Source organism: Vidua macroura, chromosome 17, assembly GCF_024509145.1.
Source record: "Vidua macroura isolate BioBank_ID:100142 chromosome 17, ASM2450914v1, whole genome shotgun sequence".
Lineage (NCBI taxonomy): Eukaryota > Metazoa > Chordata > Aves > Passeriformes > Viduidae > Vidua > Vidua macroura.
Window position 1 is genome coordinate 6,155,098 of NC_071587.1, and position 19,290 is coordinate 6,174,387.

A 19,290-nucleotide genomic window follows, 5' to 3' on the forward strand; every position below is an offset into this window, starting at 1 on the left:
CTTTGGATGGTGTGCTGACAGCTAGTCCTCGTGCCTGGCCCACTGCTGTCAGCCTGGCTGGAGCAGTTTGAGTAACCCACCTTCCTGAGGCTCAGCAAATGAGGCATTCATGGGGTGTGAGGGAATGTGTTGGAGCTGGTGGGCTCTGGGATAAGCCACTCAGGGAGCTGGGAGGGAGGAAATCCTGATGCTGCATGTGGCTCTCTGATGCTCTGAGATGAGGGGGTGTCTCTAGGCTGCTGCTCTGCAGGGGCTGGCTGGGGAGGGCACAACTCAACCACTGCTCTTCCTGTGTCAGGTGCATTACCCTGCTGGGTGTGACAGGGGTAAAAACAGAGTTTAATCTTTATTCCTTTGAGAGCTTTCCCATAAAAAGAATTTAAAATCCACATGCTGCTAGTCATTCCAAGGCAAAAGCTCCCTTACCTTGGGGGCTATAAGCAAGGCAGGATCTCCTGTGAGCCCCTCTGCCACATGGCAAAGGCACATCAGAGGGGGCTGGTGCACGAGAGCCCCAAGCTAGGGTTTGGGAAAGCCACGAAAGATGTTTTCTTTTTTTAGCCTCCTGCTCTCTGTGAAGACATCAGGATTTGTATGGCTCTGAGTAAGAGCACTAGGAAAATCCTCCCACTGCTGTGCAGGCAGATCTGGCAGAGCTGGAGCTGTGCAGAGCAGGAAGAGCCGGGTGCAGGAAGGTGCCCAGCAGCAGAGTGGGTGAGCACAGCCCACGCTCCCCAGTGAGGCACGGCTGTGCAGCACTGGGCTGCAAGGACGGGCCTCACTTACTATTTCTAAGGCAAGTAGGAAACTCATGTTCTTTTGCTAATCCCTAATCAGTTTTCCTGAGTGGCTGCATTTTCATTTGATACAGTGGGTAAATCAATTACACACTTTATCAGGTTATTCCTACAAAGCTGCTTTCCACATTCACCAAATGATTGACTAAAGCATGACTCTCTTGCCTCCAGGGAATGGTGATTAAGAAGTGACCTTATTAAGCTATTTAATGCAGCTGAGAATTAGACAACTCTGCTCAAAGAGACAAAGTAAACTTCATTACCTTTGTTTAAAACTTCTTTTCCTTTGCCAACTTTCAGATCCATGACTACCCTGAGCATGGTCTGTGCACTTGGATGGTAATTAGAAAACCAGGAGATTTTAAAGGGCTTCACCTATAAGAAGGAAAGACTCCTCACTGGTGGTGTTTCTGGGATCTCTCCTGCTCACAGATTCCTACAACCCTGCTGACCTCAGCAAAAATCAGATCTCATTGCTTGAGCACACTGCTTGACATGTTGAATCAGTGTTACTGCTATTTGCTGAACTACCTAAAGAGATCAGTAAAAACAAACAGTGCAGTAATTCCATTTTTCTTTTTTTTTTTTTTTTTACAAAATAATGCTAAAACACTTTTGCCTTGTAGTGAGACAGCCCCAAGGTCTGCATATACTTATGGGTTCACTTCAGCCATTACCTGAACCCAAGCTGCTAACTTAGTTGTAGGAAAAACACAAAATCAAGACTTCTATTCTAACCATCTGAGAAAGCCAAATGAGCAGCCTTGGAGGAATTAAATTAACCAAATGTGCCTAGACAGGTTACACCATTTCAGGGAATAAAACCCACAGGTCAGGCATGCAGGGAGGCACAGCACCAGCAATGCATGTTGACATCCAGACCTCGAGTCTGCTGAGAGCAGCACAGTGGGAAAAACTGCCCCACATTTCTTTCAAGATCATGCTCTCTGTAGTGAAGGAATGATGGACCAGAGCTTGTGAGCCCCTCAGGCTGAGGAAAATGCACCCTACAGCTCAGCTGTCTGCTAACTGTGCACAGACAGGTCTGCAAGAGGCTGCTGTCACCACTCAGGATGGGACTCAGGGACTCTGGGCTCCCTCCACGTCCTGCACTGTATTGATTTGCACAGCAATCACCTAGAGGGGAGCAGGACAGTCCTTCGTAGATGGAATTGAATTGTTTTAAAGTTTTCAAACACATTGGCTTTCTTCCTGGGCTCTTAAATTAAAGAGCAATTAACTTTCAGTCTGGAGAGAGCTGATGGGTATTTCCTGGTTTGAATCTTCAGAATTTTGCCAAAATGATTAGTGAAATGAAAAACTGTCAACTCTCGAGGCAGGGCTGTCAGCCAGTGCTCAAAGCATTTATCCAAGCTCAGACTCTTTTGGCCTGTGGACAGCAGGAAATGGTACAAAATGAGGGTGTAGGAAATGAGTAGCTGGGCAAAAAGGACACTGGCACAGCAGCTCCTGTACCTTAATGCTAGTAATTATTAAAAACTGCTGGTGCTGTGGGCTTAGTGGAGAGCTGACTTTTTCCCTTATGGGGGAGAACACCAAGGCTAACCATCAGCCCCAGCTTGTGGGAACCTGTTGCTGGGTTTGCCAGTCACATGCAGAAGTTTGTGCAGCAGGTGCAGTGCTGCCAGCACGGAGGGAGTGCACACAAACACTCCCCTGGTAAGGCTGCACAACCCTCCCTCCCTTTGTTCTGGGGCTCCACAATATCCTGGTAATGTTGCTGAGAAGATGTGAGAGCTCCAGGCTTCCCCAGTTACTAGAGAAGCCCGCAGCCTCCCTCCCTTTGATTTCCAAGCTCCTTCCCAACACTTAAAAGCTCAGATCTATTTTGTTTCTTCCGGAATTGCTAACCAAAGCTGACTCCTGAATGAATTCTGTCTCTGCTCCAGTTAGTCATCCCTTCAGGACAGATTTAGTAACTGCTCAGGGAAACCACATCCAAGCCAACAGTTCACCATTGGAAGGCAGCACCCACTCACTGTCAGCTTCATCTTTTTTTCTGCGCTAGAAAGCTCAAAGTGCAGCAAGTGAGCCAGAATTAGGAGTGAGCCTCTAGCCTCACCTGTTGTGTAGGAAGGTGGATAAATTGGTATGTACCTAGCCCCAAATCTGCCTGCAGGCTCAGGGAAGCTGTTGCAGAGACAGCAAGGACCTACAGCAGAGCTCAGCATCCCCATCTGCCAAAGCACCTCATGGGGCAAACATCCTTCCTGCATGGCTGGAGCTCCAGGCAGGGCTGCCTGTACTTCTCCCTGTTGGAACTGCCTGAGCATCACCTCCTGAACCCCCACAAAGCTGCCAGCACATGGAGCTGCCCCTCTGCTCAAGCAATCTCACCCCGAGCTGCAGCATTAGTAATGTTTCAAAACGTGTGTCTGACATGTTCACTGCCTGTGTTCCTGAAAGCTTGTGCCCTCCTCCAGAACGTTGCATAACATTGGCTGACTAGAGGTGCATCATGTTAAAACTTGTCCTGGTAAACAATAACACCCCCAAGTACTGCAATGCATAAATATGAGACACAACACTGATGCTTTCAGGCAGGGACAGTTTATTTGCCCCTTTGAACAAATAAGGCAAGATATTTGAGAAAGATCAAACAAAATCTCCTGTATCAAACTGAAAGGAATGCAATAAAAGTTACTGTTCCATACATATACAAACTAAAGACCCAACACTATTATATACAAACAGCCAGATCTTACAAAACAGCATTTCAAGTCAGCAGTTTATGCCAGTGTTGCTAATTTCTTTGTTACAAAAAAAGTTAAAGCTACAAACTTCACATTTGTAAGTCTGACATGACTGATACCATCAGTATCTCCAGGTTTTAGAAGCAAAGAGAATGGTTTGTCCAGAACCCTTTCCAAATGCAGATGGAACCACGGAGCACATGAATGCAGCTTCTCAGTTAAGGAAGTTTTTTGCTTAAAACTTTGTCAAAACATCCTTTCCTTATGGTACCAGCCTTGGTCATAGCTTGGAGGACTCTGAGGAATGAACAGTTTCTGTGCTCCCAGACATTTTACAAAGGGACCAAAAAGGGAAATATTTTCTCCAACAAATTGAAAATCAGTGAAGGAGAAAATAATTCCTCTGCACTACAGCTCCAAATGCAAGAAACATCATTAAGTCTCACCCACTGCAAGCATTTTAGAAAGGTTCAAGGACAGTTAAGCCATTGGACCAGTTTTAGTTATTTTGGTTTGTTTGCTATATTTTAAGACAATCACGTCAGCAAAGCAGAGTATTTCAAGAGTGCTTACATTCAGTTACAGCAGTCACAGGTTGCATATTCTGTAAATAGACACCACCCCGTGGTGTTTCACCTTAAAGTTGGGGTATCTAATGCCCTCTGATCTCTACAGAGTTATCTATACAGTGCAGAGGAAAAAATCCTTCCAGCAGAACAGGCTTGACCCAGGCCACACAGGCAGTGCACAATTTACCATGTCACAGACCTCTGTGTCTGTCACACCAGAGGTGCTGGGCCAGATCCATCCAAGTGACTTATACAAGATCCAACACTGAGCAGAGAACTGCCTGCTAAGCTGGAGGAGTTTCTTTGATGCAGAGGATGCTCATGAGAATCGCTCATCATGAAGGCATGGCTAGGGCAAAGCCTATTGCACAGATTCCGGATGAGCGCGGTGCGAGCCCTGATGTTCCCCAGCACCTGGGGCTGTCAGATTGCTGGCTCTCCCAGGATGTACTCCTCCTGCAGCACCCTACATACACTGCTTACTGCCTCCCTCTTCCTTAGGGACAGCTGTGATCCCACTGCATTATCAAACTGAGACAAACCCATGCAATGAGCCCTGCAGAGGGTAAGAATGGCTTGGTTCCTTTCACAGCTGTGGAGCAGAACTGTGAGCAGCAGCCAAAGAGCCTGCTCCAGTGGGGAAACAAGACCCTACAGAAACATGAAACAAACACATCACCTCTGTAGCAGCATTTGATTCAGGAGACACTGCTGTTTAATCATCTAGGTGATGTACCAAGGCCTGGTTCAGAAGCACGACGTGGAAACTGTTCCCTCTATCAGAACAAAATAAAAAAATATTGGTAGAAACACTTGCTCTGCCCAAACATTCCATCATATGCTAGGCACACCTAAAACTACACAGCTGTGCTGTTAGAGCCCAAGGGGCAGAGGCATTGCTGAGTCCCTGGCCTGCAAACAGGCTTTGTTTTACCCTCCACTCTGATGTGAGCTGATTGCACCGCCCTCACAGCGACTCTACGTGCTTGGGGCATTGGGGTTGATTGAGCTATGCTGGGCAGGGATGGCAGGGAAATTAAAAAAAACAACACAAGAGCATCCAGAGGAACTGGAAGAGACTGAACCTCTTCCAGCAGGACATTGGTAATTGTCTTCTCATCCAGATCAACTCTGCCTTTGCTCCACCACCATGAATGCACATCTTTGTTAATTTAAGTCTTTACTTTCAGTTTGACTCTCCTGATGCGCTAAACCTTGCAGAAATGTGAAGGATTGTGAAATCAAGTTTTTATTCAAGCATCCAAAGATGTAAATTTGAAATGAAGCCTATAAAATATTTCACAAGCTGTGGAGATTTTTAAGTCCTCTTCGACACAGCTGAAGTACCTAATTCCTGAGAGAGGTTCACACAACTTCCACCCATTCAAATGCTGTTTCCTTTTCCCAGCACTCCGTTCTCAGCAGGGTCTCCCTGAAGGACATTTTCAAAAAGACAGACAAAGGGGTATCAGATCACTGACTGGCTTTTGGTTTTAAGTGGGTGTGGATTTTAAATTACAGAATGTAATTTCTTATGGAGGCACAACATGCTATATCTACTTGTGTAAATTCATGAAGTACACAAAATGAGGACAAAACTGAGGTCTTGAAGATATCACACTTGCTTAAAGCACACAGTGTAAGGCATGGGGCTTATTACAGGCTTTTTAAAAACTGAGATTTAAGTTTCTTTCAAAAGGCTGGAACAGTTTGTACATGTTTTCATCTGCTCTCTTCAGTGACCTAAAACTTATCAGTACCTTAACAGTAGAAACAGTTAACAGCTTGAAATTGAGTCTGTGCATTCACAAAGGAAAACAAAAACAAAAAACCCACAAAAGAATCAGCTGTTACAGACAACCATCTGTATTAACTTAAACCAAAATAGACTCCTGAAAGTTCAGTTGAAAAGAGAGTGAGCCAACTTTCATTAGCCAATTTCTATCTGGTTCCTCTGGTTTAAAAACAATCCTCCTAAAAAATAGTAACAGAACTCTTTTGGAATGATGTTTTAAATATATGTCTAACATTAAAACATACAATCAGGATTTTCCACATGATGGCATTCCTGAGTTCACAAAGGTGCTATGGAAAAATAAACGAGCAGAAGTATTGCCCTCTATTTTGCTAGCATATTTCAATAGAAATCAATCTGTTCAGTAGTCATAAAAGCAAGGGGCTGATTGTTTGAGGATGGAAGAACGTTCTACCCGTGGCTCAGAAGTTCTGCTGCCGCCGCTTCTTGGCTTCGATGGCATCGAGGATCGGCTGCCGCTTGGATTGGTACTTCTGGCGAATCTCCTCGATCTCCTGCTCCATCATGGGGTCCAGGGCAGAGAGCCTCTTCTGGAGCTCATCCACGCTCCAAGTCTTCAGCTAGCAGGGAGACAAAAGAGGAACAGACACTGGCATCAGTGCAAGCACCACCCACACACCTGCAGGGATCCTGCTGCTCCTCTGACGGCCACAGCGCATCTCCCAGCAGGGAAAGGCAGAAAGAGCTCTGCTCCAGGCTGCTGCCCTCAGAGAGAGGGGTGTGAGCCTCAGGACACTGCTTCTGCTCATTTCACAGGTACATTACATGCTCTGGTTGCTGGCAGTGGGAGCACACAACCAAACAGTGAATTGCTTCCCCCATGGAGTTGCTTTTCTAATGCTTTGTTTTGCAGGATTAGGACAGAAATGCTGCACTGAGATGGAAGGCAAGCAAAGTTCTCTTCTCCTCCCCGTTCCTTGCAACTAAACCTCCTTATGCTAAATGACAAAAGGAGACATAGGGAACAGGAAAAAAATAATATCATTGACAAAAGCTGCATGTGAAAAAAAAGGCAATTATGTACAATCAGGCTGAATCTCAGTCATGGTGAGGAATTCAGGCTCTGCTACACCAGAAACCCCAGAGCACAAACACACACCAGGTCACTTTGGGTCAGCCTTGTACTGATAAAATATGCAAGTACAATTTGTATTTTCCTGTACATGTGAAGATGTCAGGCTCATCTGGACAAGCTCCCTCTCCCTGAATTCTCTCTCTCTGCCTTACCTTTGTTTAGTTGGCTGTCTTGTCTGTGGCAATTTGCCAAGAACTGGCACAGGAAAGTTTTGCTCTTTGATTACAGATGCCAAGTGTGGCCTGGGATAGTCTAGACTGTCCACAGGTACAGCCTTTATGTAATGTTATAATATTATAACTGGTGCAACAGCCAGGATTTTAGTATAATGTTAAAAATATGGATGATGGAAGTGTTTCAAATGTTTATTTAAGCACAGTCCTTTCCCCATCCAAGACCAAGCAACCACAGGAGAGATTATTTTACAGGCATTCCAGTGGGACAGAAATGACTGTGCAGCACCTGCTATCACTAAGCACCTGCTGTGGATGCTAAGAATATGCAAAATAATTTGGGTTCTTTCTTGTGCACAAAGAACTGTCAATTTTTTTTTTTTTTGCTTTCAACAAATGTCATAATTAAGTGACTTATCTTTATTTTCATGCAAGTGGGCATGTTCTAGTTTAGCTGTTAATTAATCAGCTGTCATGATTACTCTTCAAGCCATTTCTGAACCAAAACATGGAGTGAAATGTTTGCTGCCTACTATAAGGCAACAAATGAATGTTTAATGGCAGTTTGCTTCACTCCTTAAAACTAAGATATGGAACTCCTGATGCCTTTTCCTGAGGTGGAAGAGATACCAGTCCCTAAATCACAAAGTCACCTGCTACTTAATTTCTCACAATGTCTTTTGAAGTTCTTTAGCATATCCTGCTAAACAAGACCTTTCCTAGTTGCTGTTTCAAGATCACAAATCCATTTTAATAATCCAGACACATATGAAACAACCTTTCTGCCCAGGGTATACAGTATTTCAGCCTTCCCAATCAGGCAACTGTTCATTAGAAAGACAAAGCACTTCCTCCACGAAGATATATATTATTTATACACATTAATGCAACTTTAACAGGCAGCAGTTTAAGTTGATGCATGGCACCAGTTGCCTTTTCACACTAATTTGTTAAGGAGCAGGTAATTATTCAACATTCCACTTCCTCACAGTCTAGGGAATTGAAAAGTCAAATAAAAATGCAAAACAGAAGAAAATATTAATACAAGTACTGAATACATATACTAAGCAGCTACACCTCTCCCAGTGCTGGACTGCTTAAAGAAAGTATTGGAACAAATCTAAAACACCTTATTCAAGGTGTAAGCCAACACTTAGATGTGAGAAATTGCCCTAGGGCTGCAATCTTCCAGGGATGCCCTTTGAGCCTTCTCTGCCTTCCTCCTGAAGTGCTGCTCAGAGCCAGAAACAAAGTGCCTGAGCTGGTAGAGCAGATAAACAGAGATGGTTCTCTGGAACACGTGGCAGTAAGAAAACACTGCCCTGCTGCTGTCCTTGAACAGGATGGAGCATCAGGGGACATCCTCCGTGGACACCGACACACCGAGTCTTCCTGCAAAGTGTAAGAGCTGCTTGCCAAGGGACACAACAGCTTTGACAATTCCAGGGACTGTGTTTGTCAGGACAGATGGCTGAATGGTGTGGAAGATGCTGGAGCACAGCTAAGTCTGGAGTGGGCAAAGCCCACAGATTTATAGTAGTATGAACCAATGGGAAGTGGGTTACCTGCAGAGCAAAGCGGCTGCTTATGGAGCTGACCACGGGTTAAACACCACGGGGATGGTGGGAGAAGGAAGGGAGGCAAGTGCATGTGCCCAGGAATCTGGGAGCACAGCAACACCCTGTGTGCAGAGCCGTGGCAGTGAGGATGAATGACTCGCAGAGTTTTCATCTGGAATAATGGCACACTGTCTGGGAATGCCACGCTACTCCTGGAAGGGTGGAGAAGCCAAAGGGCGACGCTGGTGCAAGGTCCAGGAGGTGACTGCTCAGCCCAGATGAGCTGATGGGAGACTGGCAGGTCCCCAGTGGGCAATGAGAGCCACACAGAGCAGGGGACACCCAGCCCTCTGCTCCTGCTGCGACAGCAAGAGCCTGGGGACCTGGCCTGGGCAATTATGAGCCTGTCCTTCCGCTCACACACACATCTTCAGAAGGAAAAAAATACAGCAAACTGTTCAAAATGTGATGGCCTCCATTTCACTTTGCTGCCTGGCATTTCACTGTAAGGCAATGCCACAGACAGGCTTTCTCCCAGAAATGAAGTTTTAGACTCCAGTATATCTCTTTCTGCACCCCTGGGACACTGACATTATTCTCTTAGAGAAATGCCAGGAGCAAAATAAGACAAGAAGGACAAGGACAGCATCTCATGACAGACGGTTACCCGGGGTAAAGTCTCAGTGCTGAGCAGCTGCAATTAGAGCTGGTTTTAGCCACGGGCTCAGTCCCATTCCTCTCCTCACTTCTCAGCATTTCCTCTGCTCTAAGAAGTCTAACTGTCTCTGTAAAAGCTATCTATTTTTGTCCATGCTGATCAAATACCTAAGACAAACTTCTAAAGGAAGAAATCTCATTTCAAATGTAAAGCTGGATAAAAAATACTTGTTCTAAGGTTGGCCAAACTAATCTATCAAAACGGTGAGGAGGCAGCACATGAAACTCTTCCAGCAAGCCTGTATGTTGAGAAAGCTAATTTTTAACCGTTTGATTAACAGTTGTATTTTTACTTGAGGTTTTGAGAATGATCTTAACTCTGTAAAAATGCCCAACTGAAGACACATGGCAGATGTCAGAGGTGGAAGTGTTCATCTGAAAGCCTCTCACCCACAGCCGTTGGATGCTGTTTGTTTTCTTCAGACATCACTGACAGCAACATCTTGTTTTAATATGCTGATGATTTCTACTGTACAATTCAGAAGGACGTACATAATTATATCCTTTGGAAGGACATAACCTACAGCCTTTCCATGCCTACACAGTAGTAATGGACAAATCAGGAACAGATCATTTGAAATACAATTTCTTCCTCAAGGAGAAGATTTGTAAGCTATTCATGACATTCCTTTGTCAGCATTTCTGACAGATTTGCAGACAGCTACCCCACTGAATAATGTTCAACTCAGCAAACTGCTTCTGAGTTGCAGTTCTTTCAAATCAGCATTTTAAAAACAGGGGGGGGAAAAACCCCACTTGCATTTCTTACAGTCAGGTAAAGTGTCACAGGAACATGATATTCTATTGAATGCAAATGAACCTAAGCAGCAAAAGGAGAATAAATATAAGCTCTCTGCAGACATAGCCACAGGTTTGGCATTCAAGGGCACCATGGTCTGAACTTTATACCTCTGCTGTTCTGTCCTAAACAGAGGTATAAAGTTCACAGCCCAAAACCCTGCCAGCATGGCAGACTTCTGTTTCACATAAAACAAAACAAAACAAAAAGAAATCCCCCCCAAAAAAACAAAACAAAAAAAAACCCCAAAAACCCAAACAAAACTGTTGTAAAACACAAAGCCTACAGAATTAACTCAGCCTTTGCCCAGTCCCCACAAAAACTAAACAAAAACCCCAAATGGTGAAAACTTTTTGAATTAGAAGCTGATGTAAACAATTCACAGTCCCCTTAGTACCCACAGCCCGCACAGCGAGGAGCACCTGTGATGGTTTCCCTACAGCAAGGTCTGCAGCTTGCCCAGCTTGGGACTTGGCACATCCTCTGGTCCCTCAAGAGCCCTTGAGCAGCACAAGGTCACCACTGCCTGGACCAGCCTGCACCAGTGACATAAATACGGTCGTCCAGCGACCCCTGAGTCACTTCAGCCACCATTCTTATTTGCTCCTCTGGCAAAACCACTGCCAGCCAAATCTCCTTGCTGCATGAATTACGAGCATCAAACAGAAATGAGCTGTTTCCCAGCAGCTTTCACACATTTCTCTTCCAACAAAGAGTTTTGGCCAAGCTCTAGCTCACTGACTGCACAGGAATCAAAAAATATTATCCTGGGGCAAGTGGAAAACATGCTTCTCCTGAAACTTTCTTTTTACTCACTGACACTGATTTTGATCCCTCTATTTAGCACAAAGCCTTTTCTCTGCATGTCTGCAAGGTTTCAAGCTATCTGGGCTTTGCTTTTAAATACTGTCCTTCAAGTCCTGAGGCTTGTGCCAAACAGGAACCCTCTATCCCCTGCGTGGGGATGCAGTTTTTCTACCATCACTTTTCAAATGTGCAGATGGACCCTGACTTCTGGAACAAAACTGGAATATGTATGACACTGGTGAGATGAAGTTACTTTCCTCCTGGTGAAAGCATCTGAACAGTTTTTCAGAAGGAGAATATTTTCAAGTCTTGGTACTACAACCAATCCTACAAATAAAATTAGGAAGTTGTTCTCTTCTTCCTTAGCCCTCCAGACATATTCCTCTACCATAATTCCTGTGAGTTTGAACACTTGTCTTCCACATGCCCAGGGTGTTTTCCGAATATCCTCCCACTCTTACCAAGAGCCTGTGGCTTTTTAGAAAGAAAACACCCAGCTGTAGCAATTGCTCTGCCTGCCTTTCACCCAGAGATTCCAGGTGGCATTTACTGCTCAACATAACTTGATGTCAAACTTTTACGTTTTATATAGCCCTTAGAAAAATTGGCTTTGGCAATTATCACTTCATAAGGGGCAGTGGGAGTTTGAAGACTAAAATACAGAAGTAATAAAATTGCAGCTTCCCACGCTACACGGGGAAATAAATTCTTAGTAGAAAAGATACAAGCTAGATGGGAGCTAAGGAAAAACAAATTAATTGTCTATTTAGCACAGCTTTTATTGTTATAGTTTCCTTTTAAGCCTAGTTTTATACTGCAATCTAACAGTTCTTGACTGCATAGCCAGTGATCAAAGCCTCCCATAAAAACTCATCAATCCCATCAGCAGGGAGCATCATTTTTTTGTGTGTATTTAGACAGGTAAACTCTAAGCATGGCTTGAGAAGGGGTTTTACCCAAATCAAGTTACCCAAGCAATGCTAAACATTAAATGCCAAATAGGAGTTTGCTGTTAGAGATAATGAAAAGCATTACCACAGTAATAGAGTAGCAACAGTCTGCTTTGGAAAAACAAAACCAGAACCAACTGGGACTACAATTGTGTGGAAGCCCCTCAGGGGAGGCTGCTGATGATCACACTCGACAGCAGAAGTGGCTACATATGAGACAAGTATGAAACAATTCCTACAGGTTCAATTAAATGTTCCGGTGTCCTTTAGGAAGGGAGGCTCTTCACAGAAGAGAATAATTAAACTCCTGCTTCACTTGACCTTGGCTATCACCAAGGCTATCAAGATGCTTCCCTGCTGATAAAACCAAGGGCACACTGACACTTCCTTCTCCAGAACCCTGCAGATCAGTTTGATGTGTACCCACCTCAACTCCTGAACTTTTCTGCTATCACCTCCTCAAAGAGAGTTTTATTTTTGGGAGGAGCTCTCCCATCAGATGCCACTTGCTGTGGCTGTCTGCAGCAAGCAGCCTGGGGCAGAGCTCAGCCTGCAGCACACAGGACTGCAGTGGTGCTACAGGGAGCACAAGCCAGGGAGGGGTGTCAGAACTCAGGGATTCATCAATGTGAGCTCTGACAAGTGGAAGAGCTGAGATTATCCTGGAATTAGCTTTCTGTAACTTGAAAGACTGGTTAAACAAGGTATCCATTAAATGCTCATATCAAATATACTCTGAGGACACAGATTACTCAAAAGTACTATGCACTTTTTTTAAACCAGAAAAAAAAAAAAAAGTCCTCAATTTCTCCGGCCAAAATTAAATTGTAGTAAGGTACTTTCTCAGGCTCAGCAGTGCTCCAGACTTTAGATCTTGAAGATGGTGATATAAATTGGTGTTGGAATAGCATGCCATTTTTTCCCATAGCATTTTTCCTGAAATGCTGCCTCAATATCACTTGGCATACTTTCAATCACTGCTCTAAAAATTAAGTGACTCGTTCTCGTTTACATTTCCAGCACAAGAAAGCCTTCATGTAATGTATGAGCAGGCATTAACTATTTATTCATTTTAAGTTGTTAAATGCAAAGGACACAAGGACCTACTGGCACTTTCTGACCATTTTTCCTCATCCATCAGGTCCCTACAACTTCACAGATCTGTCAAGCAGCCATGCTACAGAGGGGCTGCAGTAAATCAGAACAAGCCCTTGTGCCTACACAAGCACTAATTATCTTGCTTTTCCTCCCTTTTAGCATCAGCATGTCAGTGAAGTTTCTCACTGTTATGAAAGCAGTGGATGAAATGCACTCATTGTGGGATTTCATGCAAGATTAAAAACACAGATATTAATCTTTCAAAAGATTTGAAAAATAAGTCTCAGCAGCACAAGCTTCTGCTTTTAATGCACCTTAATTATTTAGGCAATATACTGGCAAAACACATCACGGGCTGCAGCATCCAGCACCAGCCAAAACAGCTCTGCAGCTACAACTGCCCAAAGAAAGAGAACAGGAGCTGTGATCAGTGCACATCTGGAGACCGCTCTCAGAACAGTCACCTCACCTGAACAGCAGATAGCTTTCCACATAGAAACAACACTTTCAATGAGATCATCAGATGACCCAGAGGTCAAGTCAGCTTAAGCCAGTTAAAATATTTCAGTGCAATCACAGCATCACTTTTGTGGAAGAAAAGATGGACACTACCACACACTCAGCTTTTGATCCCCAGCTGAACTGGAAAAGTGCATCTTAACAGAGAGTTATATCAGAGGGGACCCAGGGCCTCTCAAGTGAAGTGTTTGGGATGGCTCTTCCTCACTTGCACAGATGTGGAGCTACTGAAAGTGAAGCACCTTGTTATTATGAATGCCAATAAGGATTCCAGTTAATTTTCCATGTAGCTCTGCTTACTTGATTAAAATAAAGGTTCACGACCCCAGACAATGGTATCTGTACTACCCCTGCAGAATTCCTGGAGGGCCATGTGTGCCATCCTTCTCCTCGCCAGACACACTGGGAAGATCACATCTAAACTGGAAACTGCCTCTGCAGGAATGACAGCTGCCAAGACCTCTCTCCCCAGCCTGGCACCCTGAAGGCTTCTCCCAAGCAGGCACAGGATCACAGCTCAGGGGCAGCTGCCCCTCCGTTCCAGCCTCACTGCTGGGGTCTCACCAGTGCCTGCTGAGGCCACTGCTCTTCCCTAGCAAGAACTGCCACAGCTTTGCTGCTCCCCTATATCTTATTTTAAGCTACATTTACACCCATAATGTTTGATCCTGCTGGTTCAGCAAGGACCTTTCTCAACCCCACCTTGAGCAGCCCATTCCTGTGGCCGCTCTGGAAGAGACACACACGCCCTGGACACACAATGCTCCTCACCAGCTCAGAGGCACCTCTGCCTTCCCACCCTCCCTACGCTTTGGACATTTCCCCCCATTCCTCAAAAGCCTTTAGGAACCAGAGAACAGCTTTGCTGTTGGCAAGGTATCAGGAAATTCCCAATTTCAGAGGATTACAGCAAACATCCCGTGAACACCACAGCCAGGATCAACAGCCCTGGGCTGCTCTTAGCCAAGAACTGCACTGCACTAATCCCTGCTGTAATCCTTACGAGGCCCAGGGAAGTTTTGGAAGCCCAACCATAGAACCTCTGCAAGCTGTCACTATCCTCAGCATTGTCCTGAAGTATTAAGGAAGAAAACCCATCCAAAGGTCTACTTGCTGACATGAGTGCTGAGTGATCATTAAAAAAATAAAGCTTTTTAAAAAAAGAACAGTTCATTTTAACCTTCTAAGCTCCAAGATTAAATTTCCTTTTTTAGCCTTAGTGTCAATTATGAGTGTGAACAGCCCCATTCACTTCCAAAATCAACCCAAGTCCTGTTCACACTTAGTGTAAATAAAGGGAATGACAAATGGTATCACTGTTATTCTGCAGCACCGAGCTTCAAAAGTCCAAACCTTGAAATCCTTTAGGAACTTAGAAAGTGGCTGACTAATCCTATAACCACAAAGACAAGTTATCTCACTGCTATTCTTTTTTCAGTAACTGAATTAGAAACCAAGCTGAAAGGGCAGCCTGTCTGGACAAAAAAAAAAAAAAAAAGAAAAAAAGAAAAAAAGAAAAAAAAAAAAGAAAAAAAGAAAAAAAGGAGCACCGTTTGCTTTTAAAAAGCTCTTGCTCGCCAGAGGTTTGATTAAATAAAAACAGCAGGGTTTTTTTTTTCTTCTCTAAGTGATTATGATTTAATTTTCTTAAGTAAGAGCACAAAAATACCACTGAACATGCAAAAATAAATCATGTCATTAGGCCATGAGGATCTGGCAAGCTGCACAACTCAGCTATAAAGTACAGAGCTGACCAACATGGGGTTTTTTCTCCTTTTTTTTTAAGAAGAGCAATCTGTCAGAAAATGCTGATTCCTTTAAATCAAACAAAATTATTTTACAATTCTGAAAAGTTTAACAAAGTTCTTCTAGGAAGGGTACATATGTCCATAAAGGAGCTCCCTTCCAATCCCAGGTACCCTTCACCCCCCTCTCCCTTGCTCCTAAGGGCTTTTCTTGCTGAAGGATTAACAATTAATTTCTTCATTCAGGATCACTTATCCTGAATAAAGCAGAACAACTGAAGAGGTAAGAATACCTGAAGTCAGAGTGATTAATTAATACAATATTTCTCAGTATGAAACACAAATGTAACTGAAGTGGTAACCAATTAATTAACACTAATTCAGTACACGAATACAGCCTTTATTAATGAAGTGGAGTAAGAAGCATCATTAACATATCTGAAGACTTCACACACTCGAATCTGCAAGGCACAGTGAAGTCTTAAAACACACAGTTTCAGTTTCAAAGGCTTAAGACTACATCATCCATGGCAAGCAGCCATTATAGCTTTAAACAACTTGGGCCTATTTATCTTAAGAGTATTAAACTTTATTCAACAAACATCTTTGAGTCTTAGTCTCCCATTTTAGTTCCAGCTCCATGAGAGCTGCTGAAAGGGGCTTGTTTTCAGGAAGACCCCACATTGTCTACCCAAAAGTAAGGCTTATTACAAAACCTTGGTCCAATGCTGCTCTGCCTCCCCTGTTTCACTCAGGGAAAGGAGGAAACAGCTGCAACTTGAAGGTTAAAAACACAGGAGAGAGAAAATGAAAAGCTTTCTGAGGAAAGACTGAATTACAGAGATTTCTAGAGCATTCTGGAAAAATGAATAGCTACATGTCCATGCAGTTGTCTTTAAAACCAGGGGCATGTGTTTAATATTTAAGAGGCGAGTATTTTTTGGCACAGTCCCCAAGTGAACCACCTCCACAAAATCTGTCTTGAATTAACCTGCACAATTTGCTATGAAAGGTTTCCCCAGTTGTTCACTTGGGTATCCATTTACAACGATCCTGTGTGATGGCAGGACACAAAACAGGAATTAAAGGAAGGAATGAAACACTTCATTTCTGAATAATATTCCTTTCAGACTGTATCAGTCTGTATGTATTAAGCCGCTTTTCTCCCTCTTCCTGAAGGTGAAAGCTTTGATTATGAATCATAAAATGGTTTGGGTGGGAAGGGACCTTAAATCCCACCCACTGCCACCCCCTGCCATGGCAGGGACACCTCCCACTGTCCCAGGCTGCTCCAAGCCCCAGTGTCCAACCTGGCCTTGGGCACTGCCAGGGATGCAGGGGCAGCCACAGCTGCTCTGGGCACCCTGTGCCAGGGCCTGCCCACCCTCCCAGGGAAGGATTTCACCCCAATATCTGATCTAAGACACCCCAAGGTTACACCCACACCAGTTACACTGGCAACGCCTCGATGCTCCTGCAGGTTTTAAAGTAACACAAGAAGAGGCTGCACAAGGTCAAATGCACCAGGTCCAGCAGTCAGAGATGAGGTAACTTTGCTCCTCTCACAATTCATCATTTCAGGCACTTGTCCAGATGAGACCCTGCCCACTGGAAAGTGTTCACAGAGGCCTGATGGAGGCTTCATCCTTCCACTTTTCCAGATGGCCCAGACTCCATCCCCCAAGAGGCAATCCAGAGCAGCTATAACAGACTCTCCATGCAAAGAGTCTCCAAAAGGAGCCCTTTTTGGTACAGATGAGAAAAACCTGGACAAGTGTGTCTTTTTAAGCTACATTACCCTTTGCAAACATTTGCACTGACAGATGAGCTGGAAGAAGAATTCAGAAGCATTTCAAATAGATCTTGTTTCAGCAGCAGAGTTCTTTCTTTAAGGGAGATGCTGTGCCAAGAACACATCCAGCCCTGAAAACAGATCTCAAGGCACAACAAGGCTCAAACAGGTTTTTCTAGAGAATTCAATGTGTTTAGAGAGCATTTCTCCAGCACCACACCTTCAGCTACCAATTCCTCTGCCCTTTTTCCCAAAGCAGAAATGCATGTTGCAGCCTGACTTTAACCATGCAGCAGCAGTAGAACAAACCCAATAATCAAAGATACAGGATGAAATTCTTTTAATTACTTAGCTCATCTGCAAAACTTTCAGTCAATGTCCTAGCAGATTAAATCTACAGTAGGCAAGGGGCCTCCAAGATAGTCCAGGATGTTGAATTTACAAGCCTGAGTACTCTGATATGAAGTCGATTTCAGGTTACATTATTTCAGTCTCCATTAAGGGCTATGACCTAAGCAACAAACTACAGCAACTCATTCTACTTCCCACTCACTGCAGGTTTCATCTAAAAGCCTCGTGTCACAGAAGGCCTCCTATATACAAAAATATAGCAAAAAATGAAAATTTGACAGCAAGTTGTGGCAGTAAGTGCTTTGCAATCAATGTCAGTTTGCACCAAAGTGAAAGCAGGTGGTGAGCAATGACCCTGTTAGCAATCGGGAGAGAGCAGGAATCTGTTCTCTTCCCCAGCAGAGAAAAGAGTCATGTCTCTGAAGAACCTTTTTCAATTTTAAATATTGCTAACAAATTTTAAAACCAAATGGGGTATATGCTTCTTTTGTTGTTGTTGTTATAAAGGGAATGTGGAAAGGTTTATAAAACCTACGTACACAGAACTCGCTGTGAATCACGTTGGTGGTTTGACACAGCCACAAATCCTATGAGGTTTGCAGTGAGGTTCAGAGTGTCTTCCTCATGCAAATGTTACAGAAGATTCAAGACTACTTAAACAATAAAAGAGAGAAACAAACTGCTCCTGGGATTATTTTTAAAAAGATTGTTTGACTACAAGGTGACAGAATGAACCATTTGTCCTTAATAAAGATGTCACAAGTTAAAAGTATTTGCTAGGAAGAACATACTAAATATGCTGGAAAGGTAATGCTTAAAAGAGAAATAAACAATTAACAGAGCTTTAAAAAATCTTGGCAGATGGCTGAAGAGAGAAAAAAAAAAAAAGGAAATCCATTCAAGGAATGTCAGTGTTATGAATCAAGACAGGTGACATTTAAAACCAATGAATAAAACATCAGGAAAACCTGTCTCTTTTTATAAATCATACTTCACAGTGGAACTACATCTAAGTAATACACTTCAAGATCCTCCTCAATAAGCAGGAGATACCATGGGGGTACAATTCAGGTTTGAAAGTTAATAATTGTCTATCCTGGACTGCCTCCTGTTGTCAGAAAAAGAGTCCTTTTATTCGAGTTTGTTTCCCTCCCTCTCACAAAAAGGAGCAAAAAAATTGTAGCCTTAATGCTCTCCCACAGAAAGAAATCTTTATTTTAGATCCAGCACAGCAGAAACAAGTACCTCAAGTTTTCTTGCTTCCCAACCAGGAATCTGCCCTAGTTCCATACTGCCTAGACAGAGATATCCATCAGCCATCCCAGATCTGGCTTTATCTCTCAAACTGATAAATGCCCCAGCAAATAAGTTCACTTTATGTTCAAAGTAAAACTATTGGAAAAAGTCAGTGCCTGAGAAGTAATTTTTATTCCAGTCACCACTGGGAAAAAGGAGAGTTCATGATAGATGAAAGGAAGAAACACTTGGACAGAGAAATCCCTGAAGATTCACTCAAAGTGTTTGGTTTAGTCTTCAAAAAATGTTATTGAAAAATGCTCCACTTTAACCAAACTTTTTTATTCTTCTACACAAAACTATACGTATTCAGATTAATTTTTTGAACAATCCATCTTCATTCATCACACAAGGGTCAGAGAAACTTGCTCTCTTAGAAAATAAAGAATATAATCTAAGTTTCATAATAATTCAGTAGAAGTCACAAGATTATTTGATTTTCAATGATGCCATTTAAATGACCTACAAATATGCACACTTGAATACAGCTTTTTTTTTGTTGTTTGTTTGTTT

The 19,290-nt window shown here is 43.3% G+C and overlaps 1 protein-coding gene across 2 annotated transcripts in view; it reads right to left on the bottom strand.

Annotated features, from left to right (window-relative positions):
• Window positions 1–3,352: 3,352 nt before the first annotated feature.
• The window catches only part of STK4 (serine/threonine kinase 4), a 45,748-nt gene continuing 29,810 nt past the window's right edge, over window positions 3,353–19,290 (bottom strand). For both annotated transcript variants that reach the window (XM_053993057.1, XM_053993058.1), the window contains exon 11: window positions 3,353–6,456. In XM_053993057.1, coding sequence (XP_053849032.1) covers window positions 6,298–6,456 — 159 coding nt within the window. In that variant the 3' untranslated portion in view covers window positions 3,353–6,297. The remainder of the gene's footprint in view (window positions 6,457–19,290) is intronic.